The 26,317-nt window shown below is 37.8% G+C and overlaps 1 protein-coding gene across 1 annotated transcript in view; it reads left to right on the top strand.

Moving 5' to 3' along the window:
- The window catches only part of LOC311080143 (obscurin-like), a 395,902-nt gene that overhangs the window by 88,828 nt on the left and 280,757 nt on the right, over window positions 1-26,317 (top strand). The window contains exons 9-12 of the mRNA XM_084109914.1: window positions 9,840-10,121; window positions 13,294-13,572; window positions 19,903-20,178; window positions 20,375-20,638. Of these exons, the coding sequence (XP_083966040.1) occupies window positions 9,840-10,121; window positions 13,294-13,572; window positions 19,903-20,178; window positions 20,375-20,638 (1,101 nt within the window). The remainder of the gene's footprint in view (window positions 1-9,839; window positions 10,122-13,293; window positions 13,573-19,902; window positions 20,179-20,374; window positions 20,639-26,317) is intronic.

Raw genomic sequence — 26,317 nt, 5'->3', positions numbered from 1 at the left:
TTGTTTTAGGCTTTAGGGTGAGTGATATTTCTTATAATACACAAGTGAGATAGACAAGTGCAAATATTACAAATAGGTCGTTAAACTAATAACTTTATTACCACAAGTTTTGCCTAAAACTACCTGACAAATGAAGCCATGCAATGATGACGAAGGAGTTAAGATGAAGTTTATAATAAACTTTAACTGTGGTTTCGCTAGCTATTTGAGTAAATGAAAACATAATAGGCTACTTACATTTAAATGTGAATTTGCTGTCCACCACCGATCTCTAGTCTCGGCCGCCGGCCTGTCGTCAACGGCGCGCAATGACTTATGGGGTAGGATAGGCCGCTAAGTATGGAAGTTTATGTGTAGCAATATTCTATTTGAAATGTAATATGCAAAATGACAATGCAATATGTAAAATGGCAATGCATTTCTGATTTAAAATTTTTATTTCCCCATACATTTATGCAATGTTTGGTGCAAAATGAAAATGAAAATTCAATTATATAAGTTACATTTGCCATTTCATACACTAGTTTTAATATGTAAATTGAATACATTTTTAACGCTTTATAAGTTGCAAAATTAAAATTTAAATGTATTACAGAAATTATTAGATATGTTTAACATGTTCAAGCAAAAACTGTGGCAAAATTGTAATTTAAATGTAATTTTTTCTTAATTGCATTTACACTCACAGTTAAGACACTTGCGATTGCATTTCCATTAAGTGTCACGCAATGAATGTAGCAAAATTCAATGTGCATTTTGAAAATGCATTAAGCAATAAGCTGCTGTGATTAAAGGTTTATTTACTGTTTATTTTTATCTGACGTCTATCTTTGTGTTGCAATTAATCTGATTATTGTACATTTAAAATAGTTCTAGATGCCCCTTTTTTACATCTGAGCTCCTGCCCCTGAGAAACTCAAGTTTAAATCATTTAAATATTTAAAACATATTTTTAAATATTTTGCCTTATGTTGGATATTTTTTTTATTTTTTTTTAATGCTTAAAATTCAATTATTTTATTGTTATATGCTGAAAGAGATTCTGAAATCTGAATTAGATTTTTTAATATTTTTAGGGCTTTTGTAATGTTTTTTAACACAATGTTTGTGGCCAAGGACAGCACATATGTTAATGTTACATGTTTACACATCTTTCTGATGACCTTTCTGACACATTTACTGTGTTTAAATTCATTAACACTATAAAGGAGTTAAAATGAACAAAGCTCACGCATTAAGAATTTAACACGGGTTGAGTCATTTTTAACACATCCTTTCTAAGAGTGTAAATAACATTAATAGGAATATTAATTTCATGGTATCATAAGACAACTTGACTAGTCTTATTGAAAATGTATTTAACTTGTGTACAGTAAATATTGTAAATGTTGGACAAGCTGTAATTTGAACATGCTTGATTAATTCAAAGAGCATATCATACATGTGGACTAAATATAAATATTTTATTTAGTTTTAACAATACATTTATTTATTTATAATGTAATCATCAACACAAGCAAACTAATATTTTTTTTTTTTTTGAGTTCATGACAGTGATCTTGATACTGCAATACTTTTTTTAACACTCAGTTTTTTTTAACAGTCACTCTCACATGTGAGATACAGAGAGAAGACATTCAGTGGAGATACAGCTGGATTAAAGATGGTTCAGTCATCAAACACAGCACAAAGAGAGTCATCAACATCACATCTGTGTCTGCTGGTGGTCAGTACAGCTGTGAAGCAATGAGATCAGACATCAGTGATGATGTTACAGTGACTGAATCAGGTGAGTGTTCATATTCAACTGTGTTGCTCATTTAAAATCCATATTTGTGTTTCAGCACTTTTCTCATATTCTTCTGTATCAGCCACATCTGTTCTTAAGACAACTGAAGCAGTTCACTTTAGTCATTATTCTCTCAGATGCAGAACTGCTTACTGAATAAAGCTCAGTATCTGTTTTCTGCTCATTTCTTTAAAGCCCAATTATGCTTTTTCAATATTACCTGTCATGCAGTGATGTTGCTGTTTATGAATGTAAAAGGTCTGCAAATTTTTAAAGATCAAAGTGCAGATAAATAAAGTTATTGTCTCCTAAAGGAATAGATTCTGAACTGCAGAAACGAGTCGTCAGTGTTTCCAGTCTCACTTCTGTAACTTATCTATGCAACAAAGTAACTAATTTGCATTATTACCAGACTATGATCTTCATTATCTGCCCATGAACAAAGTCTGATTTGACACTCAAACACTTTAGGTCAGGGGTCAGGAACCTTTTTGACTAAAGAGACATTTTTATTCTTCTTTGCTAGAACCGCATCATAGCTCATTTCCATAAAGTTGACCTGACTTCAGCTCTCCTCGACGCCCTCACCGTCCAAGACGCGCCACCAGCTCTAAAAGACCCTAATCTGAATAAAATACAAAAACTTTTAAAGACAATTTCAATAAACATTTTATAGAAAAACACTATTGTTTTACAGATATATCCTGGATTATTGTGATCAAACATTCTCTGTAATATGTAAAGGTCTTGCAGTTAACCGTTAGCTAGCAATAGCATAGCACATGAGCTAATGTATTTATCACTGCAACAGTTACTGCCTATAAAGCAATTCCACATATCATCAGTGTGTGTTGGTCTTCTCCTGACTGAAGCACAGACTCTCTTCAGCACAATGGTGACCCACAAAACTCACACAACAGAAACACTTTAATCCCAACAGAACTTTAAACACTAACAGATCTCTCAAGATCTCAGCGTCTTCACTTATTACAATCCAGTTTGACTATTTCTTTCAAACAAAAGTTCTTGTTGAATTAACAAAAGTTTAGTTGTTGATGTTTTATTTAAAATAATAGATGTTACCATTATGGTGATCAGTGTTTGCTTTAGTTGGGCTCTTGACTTTAAAAAAAAATAATAATTCTGGCTGCTTTAACTTTGAGTTTCTAAAGCACATTTGTTATGGCAAAAATTGCAAGAGAAAATCTGAACAGATGATCATGTAGACATGCAGTGGTCTGATTCACTGATCTCGTCCTATTATATTGTTTTATTATGAAAGTTATTAATTTCACATTGCTTATATAGCTCTAGAATATAACTGCTTAATTTCCCGCAGTGCTTTGATATTTTGAAATATTTTATTACACTGAAACAGTTGAAGCAAATCCAAATCCTGTCTCCACAGTGACCCCTAGTGGTCAGAACAGTGTAAATGCAACAAAACCCAGGCCAAACATGAATAAAAACATATGTATTTACATATATCTCATGTAATCGCTCAATCAGTGTTTCAGTGAAGGAAAGACATAAGTAAAACAGCTTGTAGACAATATGCCATGTAGACATTTACCTCAGGCTAGTCCATCAGTGTCCACAGCTTGTTAGTCAGCAGATAAATGATCTTTCACTAAATATATGCACTATATTATACATTCATTTTATTTTACTTAACCTGTTAGTGATGTCTTCATTATTTAATGTAGGCTATGCTTAAAATATCTGTCACTTAGCCACTGTAAATGATTATTTCAACAATGAATTGGAGTAATTAGATTTAGAAGTTAATGCAAAAAACTGCCTTATGTGCATCTTATTTGTTTGAATACAATGTGTTATTTGAGTGTTGATTATATATATATATATAAAGCAACTGAATTTAGGCTCAGCTGTTACTCTTTAATATTATAGTAGTAAGGGCTCACGATTGTTTACAGCATTAGCAGAGATATATATATTTTTTATCCTGAAGATACTTTTAATTATAACTGAATTCATTTAAAGACAGAGACACAATTTGTTTAGTAAACCACTGTTTAATAAAAAATAAAAATAATAATTATGTTTAGTTTTCTCCCCCCTTAAACGAACCGTGATGTCAAAACCGAGGTAAGTACCGAACCGCCAGTTTTACCATCACACCCCTAATGATGTTATATCATCACCAGTTAATATTGATGTATTTTAGGTCGTAGAATAAAATGTGAAAATGTCTTGACCTTATTTCAGCCATTTAACAAAACAAAAAAACATTAAAAAAAAACGTTGACTTCGGGATGATGAAAGTTGTGCTAAAATGCAGCTCGCTTCAGTGTTTTGGCCTATAAGTGATGTCATACCTGCACCTCTCTAGTGTCAGCTGACCCTTTGCACCTGATTTAACAAATTATTATCACCATTGTTTTTGTAATTTTACATACATTTCTATGTTATTTAAGACAACAGAAAAATACTATATAAATAATACAGTAATTTGTATAAAAAATGAGAATGAATGTAATTTGTCATTAATGGTATAACGGGCTCCTGTAAGAGCTGTGTGTGTAAACCTCTCTCTCCTGATCTGAAGAGGTGCGCTAGCGACTGACAGTCGAGGCCGCGGTGTTTAGCGCCCTTGTTAGCGCGCCACCTCCCTCGACGGAGACTAAAAGTTACAATTGTTGTAAAAGTTACAAATGCTAGAAACCACATATATTAAAGACAAGTTTTGAAAATATGCAACCCGCCTCAAAAGTGTAAAAGTTGCTCAATTCCAATGAAGAAAACGTGGACTATATCCTTGCACTGGGTGGGAATTCCTTCACTTCATATTTGTCATTTCAATTTCTGCATATTTCAACAAAGAATGGATTATATGATTTTATGATACAATATTAGGAGAATAAATTCGCTACGAAACATCGAACGCAGCAGAACTGCTTCGACGAGCAGAACTTTTGATTCTTTTCTATTTTTTTCCACAAAATAGTTCTTTCAGATTCATGAGAAAACATTAAGAAACGTACAATTTGCCCCTGATTCAAGTCAACTGCTTGGTTCATGCAGAGTAACTGGAGTGTTAAAGGGATAGGTCACCCAAACATTTAAATTAACTCATAATCTTACTCTTCTCTTTACGCATTATGCAGCTTTGCCGACTTCTTCACTGTTTTCTCGCTTTTTGCTCGCGGGTTTCTCTATAGAGCTCCCCCTACAGCTTCGGAATAGATATTTGACAACACTGTCGTCAAAACTCGTTGGCTCGTCCCATCTTCTCCCGCTGGTCATGTGCATTTGTTTTCAAAGAACCCGGCGAACGCACGGAGCCATGTCCACTGAGGTATGTATAATACACAGAAGGCTAGCAAATGTTTAGATAGTATATGTGTGCAGTGCCGTAAAGCAGTTTGTTACATCGCGAGACCTGATATCACGCGATACTTCCTGATGCCCGCCGGCCCAAAGTTGCAAGGGTGGTTTTTCGTCTCACAGGCGCTCGAGGGGTGCGAGAAGACCACCATTCAACCCGAAAACAGTCATATAACCATTCCAATGACTCCGAAGATGTTCGGTTAAGATAAAAAAGTTACTTAGTTCACCTTTAAGCCATCCTAGGTATGACATTCTTCCATCAGACGAATACAATCAGAGTTATATTATAAATGTCCTGGCTCTTAAGCTTTATAATGGCAGTGAATGGACAGACAAGTCCATTTTTTTGAAGTCCATAAAAGTGCATCATATCCATCATTAAAGAGCTCCACAGACTCTGACGGGTTAATAAAGGCCTCTGAATTGAAGCGAAGCGTTCGTGTAAGAAAAATGTCCATATTTAATACTTTGTCGACTAAAATAATGTAACGACACCAGCTCAAATGAGGGGAATGTACAATTATTGATTATTAATCATCAATTATTAATTATTAATAATCAATAACTAATTATACTGGTTATCACTTACACACTTTAAATCGCCCAAAAGGGGAATACAAAGCCCCTATATTTGTATCTCTATATATAAATAATTAACCACAACGAATTACAATTAATTATGAATATACATATGGGCTATATATCAAATTTGTGAATTCCTTCAAAGTTAATATTACATCGAATAATTTGTTTGTCCGCCAAACGAATCATGCGATTTCTTATCGACTCAAGGAGGATTCTTCTTATAAACTGTCAAGAAAGGTTATTCCTCTGGCCATGAGGAATATCTCTCTTGTTTTACAAGATTATTAACTTGTAGGTTAATCACAATACATAAAGCTTGTAGCTAAGATCGTACACATTTAAGAGGCTTTCGTTCCGTGAGCAACAAACAGAGACAATCAAGCGTATAATGGGTTTTTAATAAATGAAACTATAAACGTAACGTTACAACTACATCTAACACAAGATACATATATGAACAGTAAATGAAAGTAAATAAAGAAAGACAGAAAAACAGATACCAGCGTGGCAAACAAATCACAAACAATGAACCTTGAGAACCAGCAAAGAATCAAAATCCTTAAGCAGGACAGATAATACGCATTTAGATCTTAGTAAAAGAATACTTGCATTGGTCGTAGTGGCTGAACAGAGGTGCACGCGTGTGCGGGTCCGTTCTCTGTGTGTCCGTTTCGCTGAAAATGTTCTTTCGGTTCTTCCGGAACTCGTGCAGTTTGCGGGAAGTTCAAACGGTCTACTTGTAAGAGTTGCCAGAAACTTAGTTTAAAGTTCGTTTCACTCGTAGTTGGAACTGAGTGACACGAGACTAAACAAAACGAGAAGTCGGAGGTACGACTAATACAAAAACAAAGTAAAAGTAAAAACAAAACGAAGAGACGAGACTAAAAAACACAGAAAAACAAAGAACAACGAAAAAAGCAAAAAGCAAATAACACTGTGTGTGTCCGCTTTTTAAAGGGTTTCAAAATACACCCCTTCTGTGGAGTTTAGGCCAATTGGAACGCGACATTCCGAGCAGGAAAAAGTTTCTTTGTCTCAGCTTCACAGCTTAATTAGCATGTTTTATGGCAGTGTTAGGATCTTGTTGGTTCTATTCCAAATTATATAAACCCAGTAGAATACATTTTATCATAACCTAATACATATATTTAGCCCAAGCACACCGAGAGGTTTAATTTGAGACCAAATTTGATGTGTCTGGAAGATACAACATAGAGATACATTCTTCTGTAAAATAAGCTTAAAAGTTCAACTAACAAACCAAATAACATAACTTCGTCATAAAGTTACTAAAATGTGATGTACATTAACAAATGGGGAACGAGGATTGGAGGATCGATAACAATCTCTTTGAACTGCAAGCAAGGCGCTTGGCGCTGGATCTGCCAAACTTCATTCGGCAGCAAAAGTGTCAAAAAGGGCAATTTGATTCAGACTTTTAGGCGCTAAGCTGTGATTTAAACTTAATGGTTAACGGCTAAAAGCTTTTCTTTGAATCTTAAAATTGACAAGTCACCATGAGATTGTCCATCCGCTACAATAACTAGTTTCCGGCAGACGGCCGTACGCAAGTCGACTTACGGCAGAGGAGTGACACTTGACGATGTATGACGTAGATGTAGGAGTAGCGTAAGCTTTGAGTTCAAGTTCAATTTTTACTCTTTTGGCGTAAATCGATGCGTACGGCCGTCTGCCGGAAGTTCATTTTGTCATTAAAGTTTTAAATAATTTGTGACCTTACATGCATGTAAACCTGTTGTAGGAGACTCCAAAACAAAATTAGGAACCTTAAAAATAGCATAATGGGATACTTTAGTGTGAAACGGGACACATGCAATGATTCAAAGGTTTTCCTTCATGTTTTTCACGTACAGATGTTAGTACAGTATGTTTTTTTTTTGTGTGTGTGTGTGTCAAAAACACAAACTAGGTCTTTAAAGGTCCCCTATTATGCAAAATTCACTTTTGCATGCTGTTTGGACATAAATGTGTGTTGGCAGTGTGTGTACACAACCACCCAATAGTGATAAAAATCCACTCACTCCTTTTTTATTAATCCCCATAAATCATCAGCAGTGTCTCCCAACGACCTGTTTTCAGAATGCTGTTTTAGTGACGTCACTAAAGCACAGGCCCCGCCCACGAGTGTTGACAGACACTGCCGTTCTAACATAGCCCCGCCCTGATCGAGTTCACAGCCATAGATGAGAATGTCTCCCAAGAGTTGTAGGTTTTGTGTGGCTGGATGTATTAATCCACATAGCTCTCTCTATTTACTCCCGAAATCTGAGGCAGCCGCTGAAGACGAGGTGGAATTATTTTGTTTTTAAAGAAAATGCTCCCTCAACTTGCGCACTTCTTATAACTTACTGTGTTTACTCAGCTCTTACGGTGATTTTCTGAAGTAAAACTGACGCTTCATCTTTTGTGTGATGTACAATAAACTTTATTAAACTCATCAGTATATGTTTGATCATCATTCGGACCTGGTCCGAAACAGCAGACTTGTAGGCTATTAATAGTGGATACATATAAGCAGATGACAAATACGTTATAACCGTCATTAAACTACTAAACTTTGAGCTAAAACTTCACATACACACTCTGGGGACATTTCACATAAGGACATTTTGAGCTCATAACACACATTTTCAATGTTTACTTCCGTTTCTCAGTGAAACCTGTAGTGACGGTGAAGCCAGATCAGCGTGTGTTCAGAGGAGAGAGAGTCACTCTCACATGTGACATACAGAGAGGAGGAGACATTCAGTGGAGATACAAATGGTTTAGAGAAGGTTTAATCAATCCAGACATCACTGAGGGAGACACCAAAATCATATCTGTGTCTGATGGTGATAAATACAGATGTGAAGCAACGAGATCAGACATCAGTGCTGGTGTTACACTGACTGTATCAGGTGAGTGTTCATATTCACATCTGTTTAATGATCATTTAAAATCAGTATTCGTGGTTCAACCCTTTTCTTCTGAATCAGCCAAGAGGACTGAAGTAATTCACCTTTAGTCATTATTCTGTCAGATGCACAACGACATAGTGTATCTTTATAAGACAGATAATGTGTTATCAGTGATTTTGAGAGTGAAAACTGCATTTCATAACTGAAGTGACTTTATAGAGTTTATAACTCTCAGGACTCGCATCAATATTTTGAAGTCACAATGAAACAGAAGTACTGTAGTGAAATAACTTTATGGCAGGGCCTTGTTTCTATGATTGTGTTTCTATGCCATGATTCCACTCATTTACTGCGTCATCAATCTACGCCTTTGTTAATGTTTTGAAGAGGTTAGCGACCCCTAGTGGCGAAAAAATACAGATTGTAGCTTTAAGCATAGCTAACATTAATATAAAACTTCAAAAAGCATCAAAAATGCTTCACACCTTCACAAAACACCCTAAAAATGATATAACATTATTTATAAGAAGTTTATTTGATTCACAGCTTAAATAGTGTTTTGACCTCGACAAGCCAGCTGCATTTTACAGAAAACTTGCAACTAACGTTAGTTAACTTACTAAAGAAGGCGCAATCGCTTGTTTGCCAAGGGTCGGGTCGGGACTCCAACATTAACACACTGCCAACATTGTATTTAGAATATAAAATATTTTTTTGATCTCAGATGATCTCGTTTTCATGGAGACAGACGCACGGAGGGGAGGGGTTGTGTGTGTGTGTGTGTGTGAGAGAGAGACGTGTGAGTGACAGAGAGACGGAGGGAGAGCAGGGAAAGGAAATGCAGCTGAACGAATACGCTGCGTATTTTAAATAGCGTTAAAAAAATTAATGATTTAAAGAAACGCAATATGTGGCGGCCGGTGTTGATTCTGTGGCGCACCGCCAATAATAAGTCTATATGTGGGAAACACTGGATTATTCAGGTTTATTCTGACTCTGATGAACGCAGGGGCTTTAATGCACTTTGTCACTGTTGCTGGAATAAAACTTCATTCAGATCAGATCATTCAGATCTTCAGCGTCCTCATAATTTTTTTCTTACAACAGTTTTCTAAAACATTTACAAAATGTAATTATTTTACATTGCCCTGAAAGAGATGTTTGAGCCAGTTTTGTGTTTCTGTCTTTCTTCTCAGATTTACCCACATCTACAGTGACTGTGACACCAGACAGTCGTGTATTCACTGGAGAAACAGTCGATCTGAAGTGTGTGATAAACTCTGATCACAGTGACTGGAGATATGAGTGGTATAAAGACAGTGTAAAGTTACAGACGTCTGAGCGTTACACTGTAAACGGAGACACTCTCACTATCAGTGGAGCTACTGAGTCTGATCAGGGTCAGTACAGGTGTAAAGGTCACATAGATGGAAGATCAGTTTTATCAGAAGAAAGCTCTGTTTCTCTCTCTGTGAAGGGTGAGTTCAACATCATTGTCCTCTTTCTCATTCTGCTGTTACAGTATATATAATTGAGACACTGTTCAGGCTGAACTACTATCTTATTAAATACAGCTCTTTATATACTGTATTCAATCACCATTAATATATTTGCAACATAAAATTATACTCTAAAAAATGCTGGGTTATTTTTTTCAACCCAAACGCTGGGTTGAGACTGTTGGGTAAGAACACTGGGTTGATTTAACCGAATTGGGTTGAAAATCGTTGTTAATCTGTAACCCAACGGTGCTGGGTTGGGAACACAGATGTGAAAGAGAGTTTGTACGTGTGTGGCGAGATAGGGGACGGAATGCTAAAAGGTTTTAAAATACTCCTATGACAGAAACCAACAATACTGTTGGTAGTAAACCCCAAATAAAGAAATAAATAAAGTAGCCGACTACGTCACCTAGGTTGATTACTGAAACCCAGGACTCAATTTAACCCAATTCAAATATTCTCACTGAGGGCTGGACACCATTGACACTCAAACAGTAGACTGAATTACAAAATATTTTATTACCAAAAACCAGGATATCCTAGATATTAAAACACATTATCAAAAAGAGGTGCAGTCCTTAGCACAGTCCAGTATGTCTTTATGATCAACGAATGAATGTCCTGGGTTGGTCCCACAGCGCATAGGTCTCCACAGATCCAGGCAGTAGTTTACTGGAGGGAAAATAAGAAACAAACTGCCAGTATCTCCAGTCCAATGAAAGCACAAAACTAATGATAGCCTATTACCACTCTCACTTGTGCACACAAATACCCACACCAAACACTACACACCACAACCCAAATAAATCACAGCACTACAAAGAAAAACCAAGAGCCATGGCTAGTGTACTGGCAATTATTTCTTAGTCACTACTAGTTATGAATTAGATGTAAAATGATCACAACAATATCCATCAGACAATCTTCAAATATCAGTTACTGGGGTTGTACTCACAATATATACCGGGTAGCAATTCTCGCTGATTCACTCGTCTCCGAACAGCTGTGAATGAGATTATTCTGCGTCGCCGTCTTCACCACACTTCGACTCACTCGTCACCGCAATGCGATGCATAAGGTTGTAATGGCAGATAAGAATAAGGATAACGACAAATTATTATTTTTTTCCGAAGTGTTGACAACTTAGTGTTAACTAATAATTGTTAAAACAATGGGGTCCATCAGTCGTTTGGTTACTGACTTTCTTCAGGATATATTATTTCGTGTTCAGCAGAAGAAAGAAAGTCATACAGGTTTGGAACAACTTGAGGAAGAGTAAATGATGACAGCATTTTCATTTTTGGGTGAACTATCCCTTTAAAATCACGATCTGTTTCCTTTGTATGTTCTGCTCTCTGGTATAATGATGACCTGCGTGCGATGAAAACACCTTATCATGGTAAACTAGAGCGTCTCACTGTTCATCACCAGGCCTGGAAAGACAAATTACTAGAATATAAGTCTGAGATTGTATCGGCCAGGTCTGATTATTTTTCACAGTTAATTGTAAACAATCAGAGAAACCCTAGACAATAGTTTCATTCCATCAACAAACTTCTCAAATAATACAGTCTCTCAAATGTCCCTGCTTCAACTCACATTTGTAATAGGTTCCTTGATTTCTTCAGCTTGAAGGTTGAGTGTATTCGTAATGCATTATCACTACTCCTCCATCTGTTTCTCTTTTAAATACTTCAGATTTTTCTGGTATCTCTCTCTCAAATTTCTCTACACTATATGTTCATTCTCTTAGCAATGAGGTTTCACAAATGAAAGCTGCCACTTCCATTGCTGATCCTTTACCGACTTGTCTGTTTCAGTCATGTTTTGCTTCTTTATGTCCTGTTGTTTTGAGGATTATAAATGACTCCCTGTGCTCTGGTGTTGTGCTAGCAGCATTTAAACTAGTTGCTGTAACACCTAAAAGAGCTAACACAGACTTTGATAAGCTTAATAACTTCATTCCCATTTCCAATTCCTTCCCTTGCTAAACTTTTAGAGCGAATTGTTGCTTCTCAATTGCACTTTCATCTTAAACAATCTTTTTGAGCCCTTTCAATCTGATTTCCATGAGTTCCACAACACTGAATGATTTGTTAATTGGATTGGATTCTGGCTGTTGGGATTTTGATCCTTCTTGATCTCAGTGCCGCTTTTTACACAGTAGATCACTCTTTTAATCAACCGCTTGGAAACTGTCTTTGGTGTTTCTGATTCTGCACTAAACTAGTTTAAGTCATACCTTTCAGATCGAAAGCAGTTTGTTGCTATGGATGAATGCAGGTCTGAGGTTGGTGTGGTGAAATCTTGCGTTTCTCGAGGATCAATTTTGGGTCCTTTACTCTTTTGCATCTACATTTTTCCACTCGGTCAACTTTTAAGATCACTTGGTCTTAACTTTCAATTTTACACAGATGATACTCAGATTTACATACATTCAAAACCTGATGATAATGTGGCTGTTGCCTTTCTGTCTCCATGTATTTCTGAGAAAAATCTAAACAGTGACAAGACTGAGGTTACTTATTGGTTCACCCCACCAGCTACGTAAAGCTGGGTCTTTAACTTTAAATGTGGATGGCTCTAATTTAGTTTGTTCAAAATTCTGCCGCCAGAATCCTGACTAGGACCAGGACTAGGGATCACATCACTCCTATTTTGTAATCCTTACACTGGCTTTTAACTGTCCCGCCAACTCGTTTAAGATCTATGGGCGATAGGGCTTTCTCTTCATTTGCTCCAAAACTATGGGGCTCTCTGCCGTCTGAGATTAGGCAAGCGGAATAAGTGTTTTTAAAGCTTTCCTCAAAACATACTTTTTTAGCCTAGCTTTTATTTGATTTATTTGATTACTTTAACTATTTTTTTTTTCTATACCATTTTCTGATGGAACTCTTTTGATAACATTTTATATTATATTGTATTGTATATTTGAATGTACTTCTCTTTTATGAATGCTTTTCTTTTATATTGTTGTATTTCTCTTTGATCTTTTCTTATTTTTGTGTAAATGTAATATTATTGTAAATGTGTAAAAATTTAGCTTTTAAAGGCGCTATAAAAAACAAAGTTTATTATTATTATAACATTGATCATGAGACTGTGATGCTGTTTTAATCAATATTTACTCATGTGTGTATTAATACAGGAAAACCTGTAGTGAAGGTGAAGTCAGATCAGCGTGTGTTCAGAGGAGAGACAGTCACTCTCACATGTGACATACAGGGAGGAGAAGACATTCAGTGGAGATACAGCTGGATTAGAGATGGAAACACTTTCCTATCCTATGACTATCCATATACAACACCATCAACAGCAGTGTTCAGTTTCACAGCTTATGTGTCTCGCAGTGGTGAATACAGTTGTAGAGGAGAGAGATCAGGCTCACACACAGACTTCAGTGATGCTCTTACACTGACTGTATCAGGTGAGTCTTCATATTCACATCTGTTTAATGATCATTTAAAATCCATATTTCAACACTTATGATCTTCTGTATCAGCCACATCTGTTCTTATAGGCAATTCACTTTTAGTCATGATTGTCTTCAGATGTCTTGTGTGTGTTGCACATTTTTATCAGGATATTTTTTAAAACATCATGTAAATTGTGACTTTCCAGTGTTATTGGCGTCTCCATCTTTGAGATTTACTTTAGTCACTGTCGCTATGGTTACAGGAGATATTTACTGATATAAAAGATGAGTTTTGTGCTGAAGCCAGAGAGAATGACGTGACTCACAGATAATGATGTTAAATGAGTTCATGAAGTCTTCAGATAGTCTGATGAAGTTGATTCAGACTCAGTATCTCCTCATATGAGCTTGTAGTTGGAGATCTTCATCTCTCCTTCAGGAGCTTCATTCTGCTTTCTATGGCGAGTCAGAGGTGTTTGTCTGAGATCGTGACGGAGCCAGAGCCTCAAAACAACTGACATGACAAAACTAATGACAGTACAACAGCAAAACACAACTAATGAAATATGAGAGAAAATCATCTATAAACTATAATGTAAAAAATTATAGTCTCTATAGTGTCCCGACTCAGCTTCCACTTCAAGATATGTATTAGAATATGTTTCTTCCCTAAAAGAGCTTAATTATCATAGAGACGATTCCTCCTGATCTCAGTAATATGTAAACACCACCGGAGTGAAACTCGATCACTTCTAGTGTGAAACGGCAGTGTGACGTCGAGAATAATCCTGTGTTCAGAAGATACATGAAGGATACATGGAGTTCCCGTCTCAAACAATATCAAAGATGTGGGAACGGAAGGCTTTCACTTTCATTGTTATCCTCAATTTACTTTTAAGACAAAAACTGAGCATGCCGTTAGTTCAGGTATAGGCCACGTCAGTCAAGCTTGCATCAGCTGTTTCTGAGATGTACAAATCCAGTTGTGACACTCATCACAGCGGTTCCTTTAAAACCCCTATTCATCAGCATCTCTCTATGGGTTATCTGCGCGCTGCAACTCCTGCCTCCATCCTCAACTCCACCAAGCTGAATCTGTAATCTAATCAATTCTGTTCATGACTGTCATAGTTCATTCCATTGTATCATCTTTCATGTATTTTGGCTTGTTTACAACACTCATGTAAATTGTGATTGTAATTATGTGCATGATTACTGGATCTGTTATGTTACCCCAGGGGGTTTTACTTGCTGCTCCCCCCGCTCTGTCCAGCCATGGCTGCATGGACGGGCGAGTAGATTTTATCCATAAGGTTTAAGGTTTATATATATATATATATATATATATATATATATATATATATATATATATATATATATATATATATATAATAAGGTATATATATATATATATATATATAATAAGGTATATATATATATATAATAAGGTATATATATATGTTTAACCTTTTTGTTTCAACATTTCGTCCCCTTGGAATTATAAGGTTCTATCTGCGTTCTGAGCAGTTTTGAGATATTGAGCTTTAAAGTTTTTGCATTCCATTCGACTGTGTAGAAAGAACCTTTTTATTTTCTAAATAAAAAGTTCCAAAATGTACACAACTTAAAAAACAACATCACATAATGTAAAGAAGTGGTCACAGAATAAGAATATGTGAATAACTAAATTTTGACAAAAATGTCAGATAGAACCTTATAATTCCAAGGGGACGATTGTTGTGTGGTGATATTTATCATATTTATTTTTGCTATAAAAAGTTTAGATTATAAGCTTATTTATCAGTAAACTCACCCGGTCTGTCACTTTCCCTGTTGATATTCTGAACTATAACTAATATTCCCTGAACGTACCAGAGACTATTATTCTTTGAAAGCTCTGGATTTTTTTTTTTCTCAAAATCTATATTTTTGTTATTCTGTTTGGTGTCACTAGTGGGAGCGGAAAATGCAAACACCCCATTAAATCTAAATAAATTATATAGTTTCCCGTAATTTAAATATGACCATTAACACTATGGGCCCTATTTAACAATCTAAGCACATGGTCTAAAGCGCACGGCAAGTGCACTTAGTGCGTGTCTGAATCCATTTTTGCTAGTTTAACACCCAGCACATGGTCTAAAAGTGTCGTCCCTATTCTCTTAATGAGTAATGGGTGTGTTTTGGGCTTTAAGTGCAATAAACCAATCAGAGTCTCATCTTCCATTCCCTTTAAAGGTCCCATATTGTACACCTTTCTGAAGTTTTATTTTAGGTTTTGATGTCCTTAAAATTATATATTTGCTGTATAAGTACCAAAAACCATCTCAATATATTTTTACAGCTCCTTTCTCAGGAGCTCTGCCAGAACAGGTCGATTTTGGCCTATCTACTTAATATTCATTAGCCTCTCTTCTGATTGGCCTGTTGTTTTCTGAGTGACGCACGGCCAGGCCAACCACAGGTTGTAGGGTCATGTTTGCTGTAGCCGGCTTGGTGATGCTGATGCTCACAAGTAAAGTATAAAACACCTGTAATGATGGTGAGAAATTATTTGTTATTAAAGCATAAACATTCACAAACCACTGTAAATTTAACATAAAAGCAAGCATAGGCTACTGCGTGCATGGTTTGGCATGACAGAAATAGCGCAAAGTGCGCTCCCTTAATAATTCCTAAAAAGCTGATCTCAGTTCATCGCAATCTCACAAAGCTCCATTTTCATCAATGAAGCTGACTGCACAATAAATATTTCATAATGTTTACACTTTGTTTGTTATAATCAGAGGATTTGCCAGCAGAATTCAGCACTAAACAAACACTCGGTGGATTCTATCTTAAATGCATCTCATTGGCCATTGCGTTCAAGAAATCAACACATATGTCTGTGATTGGCTACATTGCTCAACCCTGCAAACATGTTATAAATAGAAACTCGTTCTGGCCTGTAAATTGTTTTTTAGTTTTAGTTATTCTTGTTGTTTTTGTGTAACATATGAATAACGATTTATTTGTTTTTAGATGTTTTATTTTTAGATATTTCTATTTTGCAGGAGTCCCGCAAATCGTTTTATTCTCCCGCAACCCGCACAAACAGGAGTACGTTACCTTACGCCCGCTCTCGGCCATCAGATCTAGTCCCGCGCCGCACTCTGTTGCGTTGGGTCCCGCGGGAGTGCAGGTCTCACATCCATCGATTGAACAGCATTTTCTCGACATGTTTCTGTGTTGTTGTTGCTCCATCAGCAACGATGTTGTCTGGGGTTGGGCAAAAGAAGGGAGTGGACAGTGTTTGGTGACTGAATAGTTCTGACATCACATTTTTACGGAAGTCACAACGGCTCATGAAAAGGCACAGCTACTTTATGCAAGTGGACTGACTGTTTTGAAACTTATATGGTAGTTACATAGCCCCTAGACCTCTGCTATCAGGAAATTTCATTTTTGACAATATGGGACATTTAATACTTTGTTTGCAGATTTTTGCTACCACAATGGGGTTTAATAAGAAATGAGGAAAGTGAGACAAATGTATTTAAGACATTTTTTTATTACAGTATCTAACTGTGGTTGCAACTCATCACTGTAACAACAAAGAGTTGAAATGTGCAGAAAGTTTTCAAATCTTATCTTATTTGCATTTAGACAAAAAAAGTACAAGAAATGTGATCCATGTGATCTTGGCCTCACGCTGGCACTGCTGGCCTCCTGTCGGCGATGGCATGTGTCAGCCAGAGTTGGGCCATGAGTGGCAATGATGGCACAGCATGATCATGGCAAACATGAGGGCCAATTGTTGGTGTGAGGAGTGTGTGTCAGATCAATCCAGTGATCATCTGCTCCAAATCAGGATTGTGAGCTTGGGCCTATTAAGTGCAATTCAATGCAGTTGACTCGACTGATTTACAATTTACTTCATTTGAACTGATAACGTTCATCTGTTATAACTTGGCATTTCAAATATTAATGTTAAACAATACTACAGTTTAAAATATTGAACTGATTAAAATTTCTGTGATCATTTAGCCATAATCATGCAATATTTCATACATTTTGTTTATCATGGGGCCTAATTTTACTTATGCTGTCATAAAATTCACTGTATTTTATTCCTGGGCTGTAATCCAAATCTTCAGGATGTGATGCTTTGTGTGAGGAACTGTTGTAGAGTGAGATTTAAATGTTGTATGTGAATATTTACGACAGTCTAGTGCAGTTCAACAGCTTAAAAGCAGCACAGAAGAAGCTGTTGTTTGTGCATGTGGATCTAGCTGTAAATGATCAAGCTTTAATCCTCAGACCTACTGTATCTCTCAAGTTATTACAGGAACAGATCCAAATTCAAACTTGTATTCAGGGATTTCATCTCCTTCCTCATTACTGAAAATAAAAGTCAAATGACTGGCCAAACAAAAACACTAAAATTAAAGTAAAATATTCTAATTTAAATAAAGTGCAAAAAAACTTTAAAACAAATTTCCCTTAAATGTTTTATAGATAAACACTGTTATTTTACCAGTATTTCCTGAATTAATTCAAATGGCAGCAACAGAACATTAAACACTAACAGATCTCTCAAGTCTCTGCGTCTTCACTTATTACAATCCAGTTTGACTATTTATTTCATAACATTCTTATTGAGAATCAACAGAGGTTTAGTTGTTAATGTTTTACTGGAAAATAAAAGTAAAGTTTGATGTCACTGTAAGAGCCATTTTGTCTTTATTTGTTATGTTAGTGTGTGTCCAGTAAGGGTCTCTCTTTGGGCAACTGGTTACTGAATATAGGTAGGAACCTTCCTTCAGGTGATAAGTGTTGCTGGAGGGAAGGTGCACACATTTTTTTGACCGCTATGCTACACTAAGATATGCTGTGCTAAGATATGCTATGCCACGCTGTGCAGTAAGAAATCTGTACTGGTGAAGTACAACCCTCAGCTGCTTTAAGTAACAGACTTGGCTGCTTCAGACCAGTATTTGCTTTAGTTGGGCTCTTGACCATTGCCTCTTTATTTATTATTTATCAACATTATTTATCTCTGGCTGTTTTAACTGTGTTTCTGATTCACGTTTGTTATGCATAAAAAGCCAGATAAACTCTGATCAGATAATGTTGGTCACTTTTTAGTGATGGTAAAGTCATCATGTAGTGATTCACTGATACCAGAGTCTAATTAACTTCTGATTAAATTGTTTAAAGGTTGTATCAGCGATTTCAGGCCCAAACATAAATGATCACATTCATCTAATCTTTCCTAACGATCCGCTAGCTGCCCGCCCCATAAGCATGCCGTCAAAAAGCCGCGTCTCTGTAGGCAGCCTAGGCTCTGAGATCTGCACACAAAAACAGTTGGTTTCACCATCACTCAAAACCAAAATAAATAGTGTTCCAACCAATCGCCGACAGGGGGAGGGTGTTGTGAGGTTTTCGCGTGCAGCCGTCATTAGTTGTTATTTCTCATGCCACTACCGCAGAAGTTCCTGCAGTGTCGTGAAAGATTTGAGTACTCATAGATTTGACTTCAAGTGATATCAGTGAATCAGGCCGCTTACATGATGATGATATCTTCACTAAAAATTGAGAAAAGCAAACTCTGATCACCATCATGGTGACATCAAACTTTATTATTTTCAATAAAGCATCAACACCTAAACCTCTGTTAATTCTCAATAAGAACTTTAGAATGAAAGAAATAAAGTCTGGATTGTAATAAGTGAAGACACTGAGATCTTGAGAGATCTGTTAGTGTTTAAAGTTTAAACTGTGCTGATGCAGTGGCATATAGTTACATTAATTCACATTTCATGTATGCTATTTCTGGTTGATTTAAAGTGAATGTGTTTGTTACTAATAATTCAGGAATTACCTGTAAAATAACAGTGTTTTTCTGTAAGAAGTTTGATGAAAATTACCGCAAAAGTTTTTGCACTTTATTTAGATTAGGATATTTTACCTTTTACAATATATTTATATATAGAGGCAGGACGATTTTTATTTTTAAAGGCCAGTTATTTCATGGATCCAGGATACTATGCATCCTGATAAAGTTCCCTTGGCCTTTGGAATTAAAATAGCCCCACATCATCACATTCACTATACCTAGAGATTGGCATGGCGTACTTTCCATAAGATCATCTCTCAATGCAAATCAAACCTGTTAGGCTAACCGAAATAAAACCAATGCAAGAAAAGCAGAAAGAAGATGTCCCTTTAAATACAAATAAATTACTCAGTATAATGTACAAAAAAAAAAAAAAATGTGAGTGAAGACAGAAGACTAGTGAAAGATATGAGCAATAACACTATAAATGAGCTCAACACTGCATCACTGTTCACTTCCAGATAAACCGAATGTGACTGTAAAGCCCCAGAGTTCAGTGTTCACTGGAGACACAGTTACTCTCAGCTGTGACGTGGGAAGCTCAACTGGATGGACGTTTCACTGGAGGAAAGACTCAAACTGGGAATCCAGTGATGATGCAGGAACTAAAACAATCAGTTCTGTGAGAGTCTCTGATGGAGGAACATACTTGTGTAGAGCACAGCGAGGATACTACACACAGTACAGCACAGTATACTACACACAGTTCAGTAATGCAATAAAGATAACAGTGAGAGGTAAATACTTTGCTTTTATTAAAACTTTATATTTTGTATTAAAAGGTAATTTTTTTTTTTTTTTTCTGTCCTGAATTAACAATGTTCTGTCACTTGAGTTAAACATTAATTAACAAAAGCAATTTCATTGAGTTTTGCACAAATGATCTGAAATAATTTCAGACATGTGAAGTGTGTGTGTTTGCTCTTTTCACAGTGAGACCCAAACCTGTAGTGAAGGTGAAGCCTGATGTTCGTGTGTTCAGAGGAGAGAGAGTCACTCTCACATGTGACATACAGGAGACAGGAGTCTGGAGGTACAGCTGGTATAAAGATCAAGATCACAGCAGAAGAACAGACCAGATCTATATAATCACATCTGTGGATCCGTCTCATGCTGGTCTGTACAGCTGTAGAGGAACTCAGACTGAAACCCCACAGTACTCAGAGATCAGTGATGGAGTTACACTGACAGTATCAGGTGAGTGTGTTCATGTGTTCCTCAGACAGAAATAATTGTTTGTTTGTTTTGTTTTTGTAGTATTTTTTCCCTTAATACTGCCATTGTTTGCAGATTTTTGCTTCAATTACCACAATGGTGTTTAATAAGAAATGAGAAAGTGAGACAAATGTATTTAAGACATTTTTTATTACAGTATCTAACTGTGGTTGCAACTCATCACTGTAACAACAAAGAGTTGAAATGTGCAGAAAGTTTTCAAATCGTATTTGCATTTAGACAAAAAAAGTACAAGAAATGTGATCCACTTTTCATTTGTAGTAAATGCGGTGTGTTTAATTGAAAATATATATGTTTTGCCTGCATTAAAGAGAACCCCGTGTATTAAGACTTGTATGACTTAAAGGAGAACTCCGGTCAATTTTAACATTGAGCTCATTTTTTTGTACATTTGGAGTGCTGTCAGTACAGAGAACAACGACAAAAATCAGTGTTGCCTACACCGTGTTATCTTCTTTTTAAAATTTGCACCCTGTTGACTTCAATGGGGCAAGTTTTAAACCTGCTTTTAGCCTCTTAACATCCTTGATGTGTCATTACAAGTGCCCAGCCATGTTAGATGATTCCTTCAGAGTGAACACGGGTGAATCTGACTGCAGTAGATGTGAAAAATATGAATAAAAGTGATGTTAATTCAGCCAGCGCTCATACCTGCATTTATTTCCTGTTTTCGGTCGAAGTCCACAGTAGTCGATTGTCGAGTTCACGCGCATTGGTTTAGTTACCTATGATCACGCGCATGAACTCGACAATCGACTACTGTGGACTTAGACCGAAAACAGGAAATAAATACAGGTATGTGCGCTGGCTGAAGTAACATCACTTTTATTGATATTTTTCACATCTACTGCAGTCAGATTCACCGTGTTCACTCTGAAGGAATCACTGGAGCATACTGTTGTATTTACAACAACTGTTGTATTTTACTGTTGTAGTAGGTGAAAACAGTCCCTCAAACACAAACAAGTTGATTCTGTAATACTATATTGGCGAAACAGATTCGGCAGCGGATCCCACATAGCAAGCGCCTATTGCACTGCTGGCCTCCTGTCGGCGATGGCATGTCAGCCAGAGTTAGGCCATGAGTGGCAATGATGGTACAGCATGATCATGGCAAACATGAGGGCCAATTGTTGGTGTGAGGAGTGTGTGTCAGATCAATCCAGTGATCATCTGCTCCAAATCAGGATTGTGAGCTTGGGCCTATTAAGTGCAATTCAATGCAGTTGACTTGACTGATTTACAATTTACTTCATTTGAACTGATAACGTTCATCTGTTATGACTTGGCATTTCAAATATTAATGTTAAACAATACTACAGTTTAAAATATTGAACTGATTAAAATTTCTGTGATCATTTAGCATAATCATGCAATATTTCATACATTTTGTTTATCATGGGGCCTAATTTTACTTATGCTGTCATAAAATTCACTGTATTTTATTCCTGGGCTGTAATCCAAATCTTCAGGATGTGATGCTTTGTGTGAGGAACTGATGAAGAGTGAGATTTAAATGTTGTATGTGAATATTTACGACAGTCTAGTGCAGTTCAACAGCTTAAAAGCAGCACAGAAGAAGCTGTTGTTTGTGCATGTGGATCTAGCTGTAAATGATCATCCTCAGACCTACTGTATCTCTCAAGTTATTACAGGAACAGATCCATATTCAAACTTTTATTCAGGGATTTTATCTCCTTCCCCATTACTGAAAATAAAACTCAAATGACTGACAAACACAAACTGTGAAATTAAAGTAAAATATTCTAGTTTAAAAGGTGCCATATGTGATTCTCTTTTTTGTTATGCTGGTTGAAAGTCTCCTCATATCCTGACAGCAATCACTCTGTTAAGCGGTCTAAATGTATTTTTATATATGACGTCTGTGGAAGCCTTATGGTCATACAATGTTCGTTCAATCGTATCGTTCAGAACGGTCCTATTATAGCATGTGTTCCCTGTCAGTCAATGTGTGTTTGCATTAGGGTGGCCATTTCCATAACACCCAAAAGGAGGAAACTTTGCGGCATTTAGTGAGGCAAGAATAATTGCATAGGACTCTGGTGTTCTCGCAACTACAATACAATTTTGTCCATCATATCGATGGTATCATGATACAGTGATTCTGAAATAGCCTACGCTATTCATTGCCAGACAATTTGATCTACGATATATCTTGATGTAGACCTGTAACAGAAGAGGCTAAAAAGTGTTTGTTCACAGTATTTGTATTTATTCAAGACATTGTGATGTCGGTTTCAAAAACTGACCACAGAGATGAACCTGTCTTGAAAAGTGCACAGTTCTTGAAAACATAACATTTATGAACTTCTGGAAATAACAGAAATACATAAATAAACAAATAATGAACGTTAAAATAAATAAATACACATTTCAGTTCTCAAAGAAGTTCCCCCTCTGCAGCAGCTCAGGCGACAGGAGCTCCTCTAGGGTCATCATGGCCAGATTCGTGCTCTTTTGTCCATTCCGGATTAAATGAGGTCTGACGTTTCGGCATGTCAACGTTATGATATGACGTAGCCAGCACGTGGACACCACGTCGTGGAGGCTTGTTTACGTTTTTAACCAATGATATATCAGATATTTATTTGACAGCGCTTTCAGCCAATCATTTGTTTGACCAGAGATCTTACGGCATTAGACGCTATGCTGCTTCGCCCCAATAAAGATTCTAGAGCGTTTTTTTTTTTTTTTTTTTTTGCCGATTCAGCGCAACTCCAAAAAGGCAGGACAAATAGTGTCCAGCTTGAGGCTGCGCCGGACGCCAGACAGGCTTAAAATCCAGACTGTCCAGCCAAAATCCAAACGTATGGCCACCCTAGTTTGCTACACACAGCACAGCCTGTTCACACAGACATCATACACCATCAGCGCGTTCACGTACGCTATCAGACAGAGCGAGAAAAGCAGGCAAGCAGCAACAACCTAACTTTCCTTCTGAACCGACAACAAGTGGCACTGGCAAAGGATCTACGATCTAAATTTCTTCATCAGAGCCAAGCAGACTCTCATCGTGGAAACCCTGTCATGCAAGAAATATTATTACACACTGACAAGTTTTGCTAGATAACAAACAGAAAACTTGCTGCATCTAATTCTGTTTTTAAACATTTGTTTCCATTTGGTTTTGTAGTTGTAGTACTGTTACTAACTGTACTAAAAAGTTTTCTCACCGCTGAATGACACATGATGTATACGGGAACGTTGTCTCCTGTCTTCTGTGCGTTCATGCTTTCAGGAGGCGTGGCTTTGGACGGTGATTTGCAGGGAGAGTGGGATGTACACTTTTACTGCTATAGGACTAAAGTTAGCATTTTCCCAGATTTCCTACAGCACCTTTAAATAAAGTACAAAAACCTTTAATACAAATTTTCTTAAATGTTTTATAGAAGAAAAAAAAACTTATTTTACAGGTATTTCCTGAATTAATTTAAAGGTGCCCTAGAATGTGAAATTGAATTTATCTTGGCATAGTTAAATAAGAATTCAGTACATGGACATGACATACAGTGAGTCTCAAACACCATAGTTTTCTCTTTCTTATTTAAATCTCGTTTTTGAAAAACACCCCTGAAAAACAGGCGAATCTCCACATAACACCGACTGTGACGCAACAGTCGGGATCATTAATATGTACGCCTCCAAAAATTTGCATATGCCAGCCCATGCTCAGTGCCAGGCGGAACTGCGCAGCCGAATCATCGGAAGTTCTGCAGGTGAAGAAACGTACTCGGTTACCTAATGTAACCTCGGTTCTCTCTAGAAGAGGGAACGAGTATTGCGTAAGTAGCTTACGCTTCGGGAAAGTTCTCTTTCTTCGAGATCTGAAGCCAAAAAATTATCCTTAATTTTGCATTTATTGTCAACGCAGTGCAGCAGCAGGCAGACCAAAGCAAGCTGTATCAGTGTGCTCATTGGCTGCCAGGCGGCAACTGCTTAAGCCTATCAGTGAGCCCGGTGTGACGTCACACCCAATGAGGGCGCTTCGCGCCCTCCACACCCTTCTAACCGTCAAGAAGGGTGTGGCCAGTGTGTATATATTGCGGGCTCACAGGCTGAACTCTGGTTTTCATAGTCTGAAGCGCAAAAGCTCGTGGCGCGTCACGGCAGGTTACGCAATACTCGTTCCCTCTTCTAGAGAGAACCGAGGTTACATTAGGTAACCGAGTACGTTCTCTTACGAGAGGTTCTCTCGTATTGCGTAAGTAGCTTACGCTTCGGGAACCCATTGTCAACGCCGTGCGCGCCGAGCATCCAACACATGAATCCCAGGGAGACCGGGGAAAAACATAACGTTGAAACAGGTGGCCGGTCGGGCCAACACCTGTACCAAGCACTTCACTTCACATAAATGATAGAGTGGCATAGCCGGTCTGTATACATCAGTGGAAATGGTGTGGCCGGCAGCGCGGGCCCACACAGTGCATAAACACGTATAGGGAAAGGGAATAGAGCAGAAACACTGGTCTATTTGTGGAAAAGAATCCTTCCCCTGGTGCCAACCAGAAAATTAACCAGTATTTGGACATAGTCTGCACTTATACTGATAACAGTGTAGCCTGCAGGGTGGGAACTTCCAGGTTATAAAACCTCACGAATGTAGATGGGGAGGCCCAGCCCGCCGCCATACAAATATCGTGAATAGAAATTCCGCTGGACCAGGCCCACGAAGAGGCCTTGCCTCTAGTGGAGTGGGCTCTGACACCCAAAGGACACTGCAGGTGTTTGGAGGCGTAAGCTGCTGCAATCGCGTCCACTATCCACCTGGACAGGCTCTGTTTCGAGGCGGCGAGACCCTTGGTGCGTCCGCCAAAAGAAACAAAGAGCTGCTCGGACCGCCTGAAAGCGGCGGAACGCGTGATATAAACTCTCAGCGCCCTAACAGGGCATAGGAGGTTATCACTGTCCCCGTTATCGGATATTGGCAGAGCCGAGAGGGAGATGATTTGTGCCCTAAAGGGGGTACCAATCGCTTTGGGAACATACCCGTGTCTCGGTCTGAGAATGACTTTAGAGTCATTCGGTCCGAACTCAAGACATGCAGGGCTAATAGATAGCGCGTGCAGGTCCCCCACGCGTTTTACTGAAGACAGAGCTATCAGAAAAACGGTTTTGAGCGAAAGGTACTTAGGATCCACAGATTCAAGCGGTTCAAAAGGAAAAGCCTTCAGGGCCTCCAGGACCAAGGACAGATCCCAAATAGGAACCGAGGGGGGCCGCGGGGGATTCATCCGCCTGGCTCCTCTGAGGAAACGGATAATAAGCTCATTCCTTCCGATTGCCCGGCTGCGCGTCGTCTCAGCGAACGCTGCAATAGCCGCCACATACACTTTGAGCGTGGAAGGGGATCTACCCTTTTCCAACAGCTCCTGTAGGAAGGAGAGCACTTGCGGAACCCCACATGTGCGTGGATCAAAGCTCTTAGTAGCGCACCATTTAGAGAACACAGACCACTTAGACGCATAGAGCCGTCTCGTGGAGGGAGCTCTAGACTGCGTAATCGTGTTCACGACCCCTTCTGGCAGGTCAACGGGTATCCGTTGATTACCCATGCATGCAGAGACCACCGCTCCGGATGGGGATGCCAGATTGACCCACCGGCTTGAGAGAGGAGATCCT

Source organism: Abramis brama (assembly GCF_963993115.1).
Source record: "Abramis brama genome assembly, chromosome: 3".
NCBI classification, from domain to species: domain Eukaryota; kingdom Metazoa; phylum Chordata; class Actinopteri; order Cypriniformes; family Leuciscidae; genus Abramis; species Abramis brama.
Note: the sequence above shows the minus strand (reverse complement) of the source record. Positions and strands in the feature narration are given on the sequence as shown.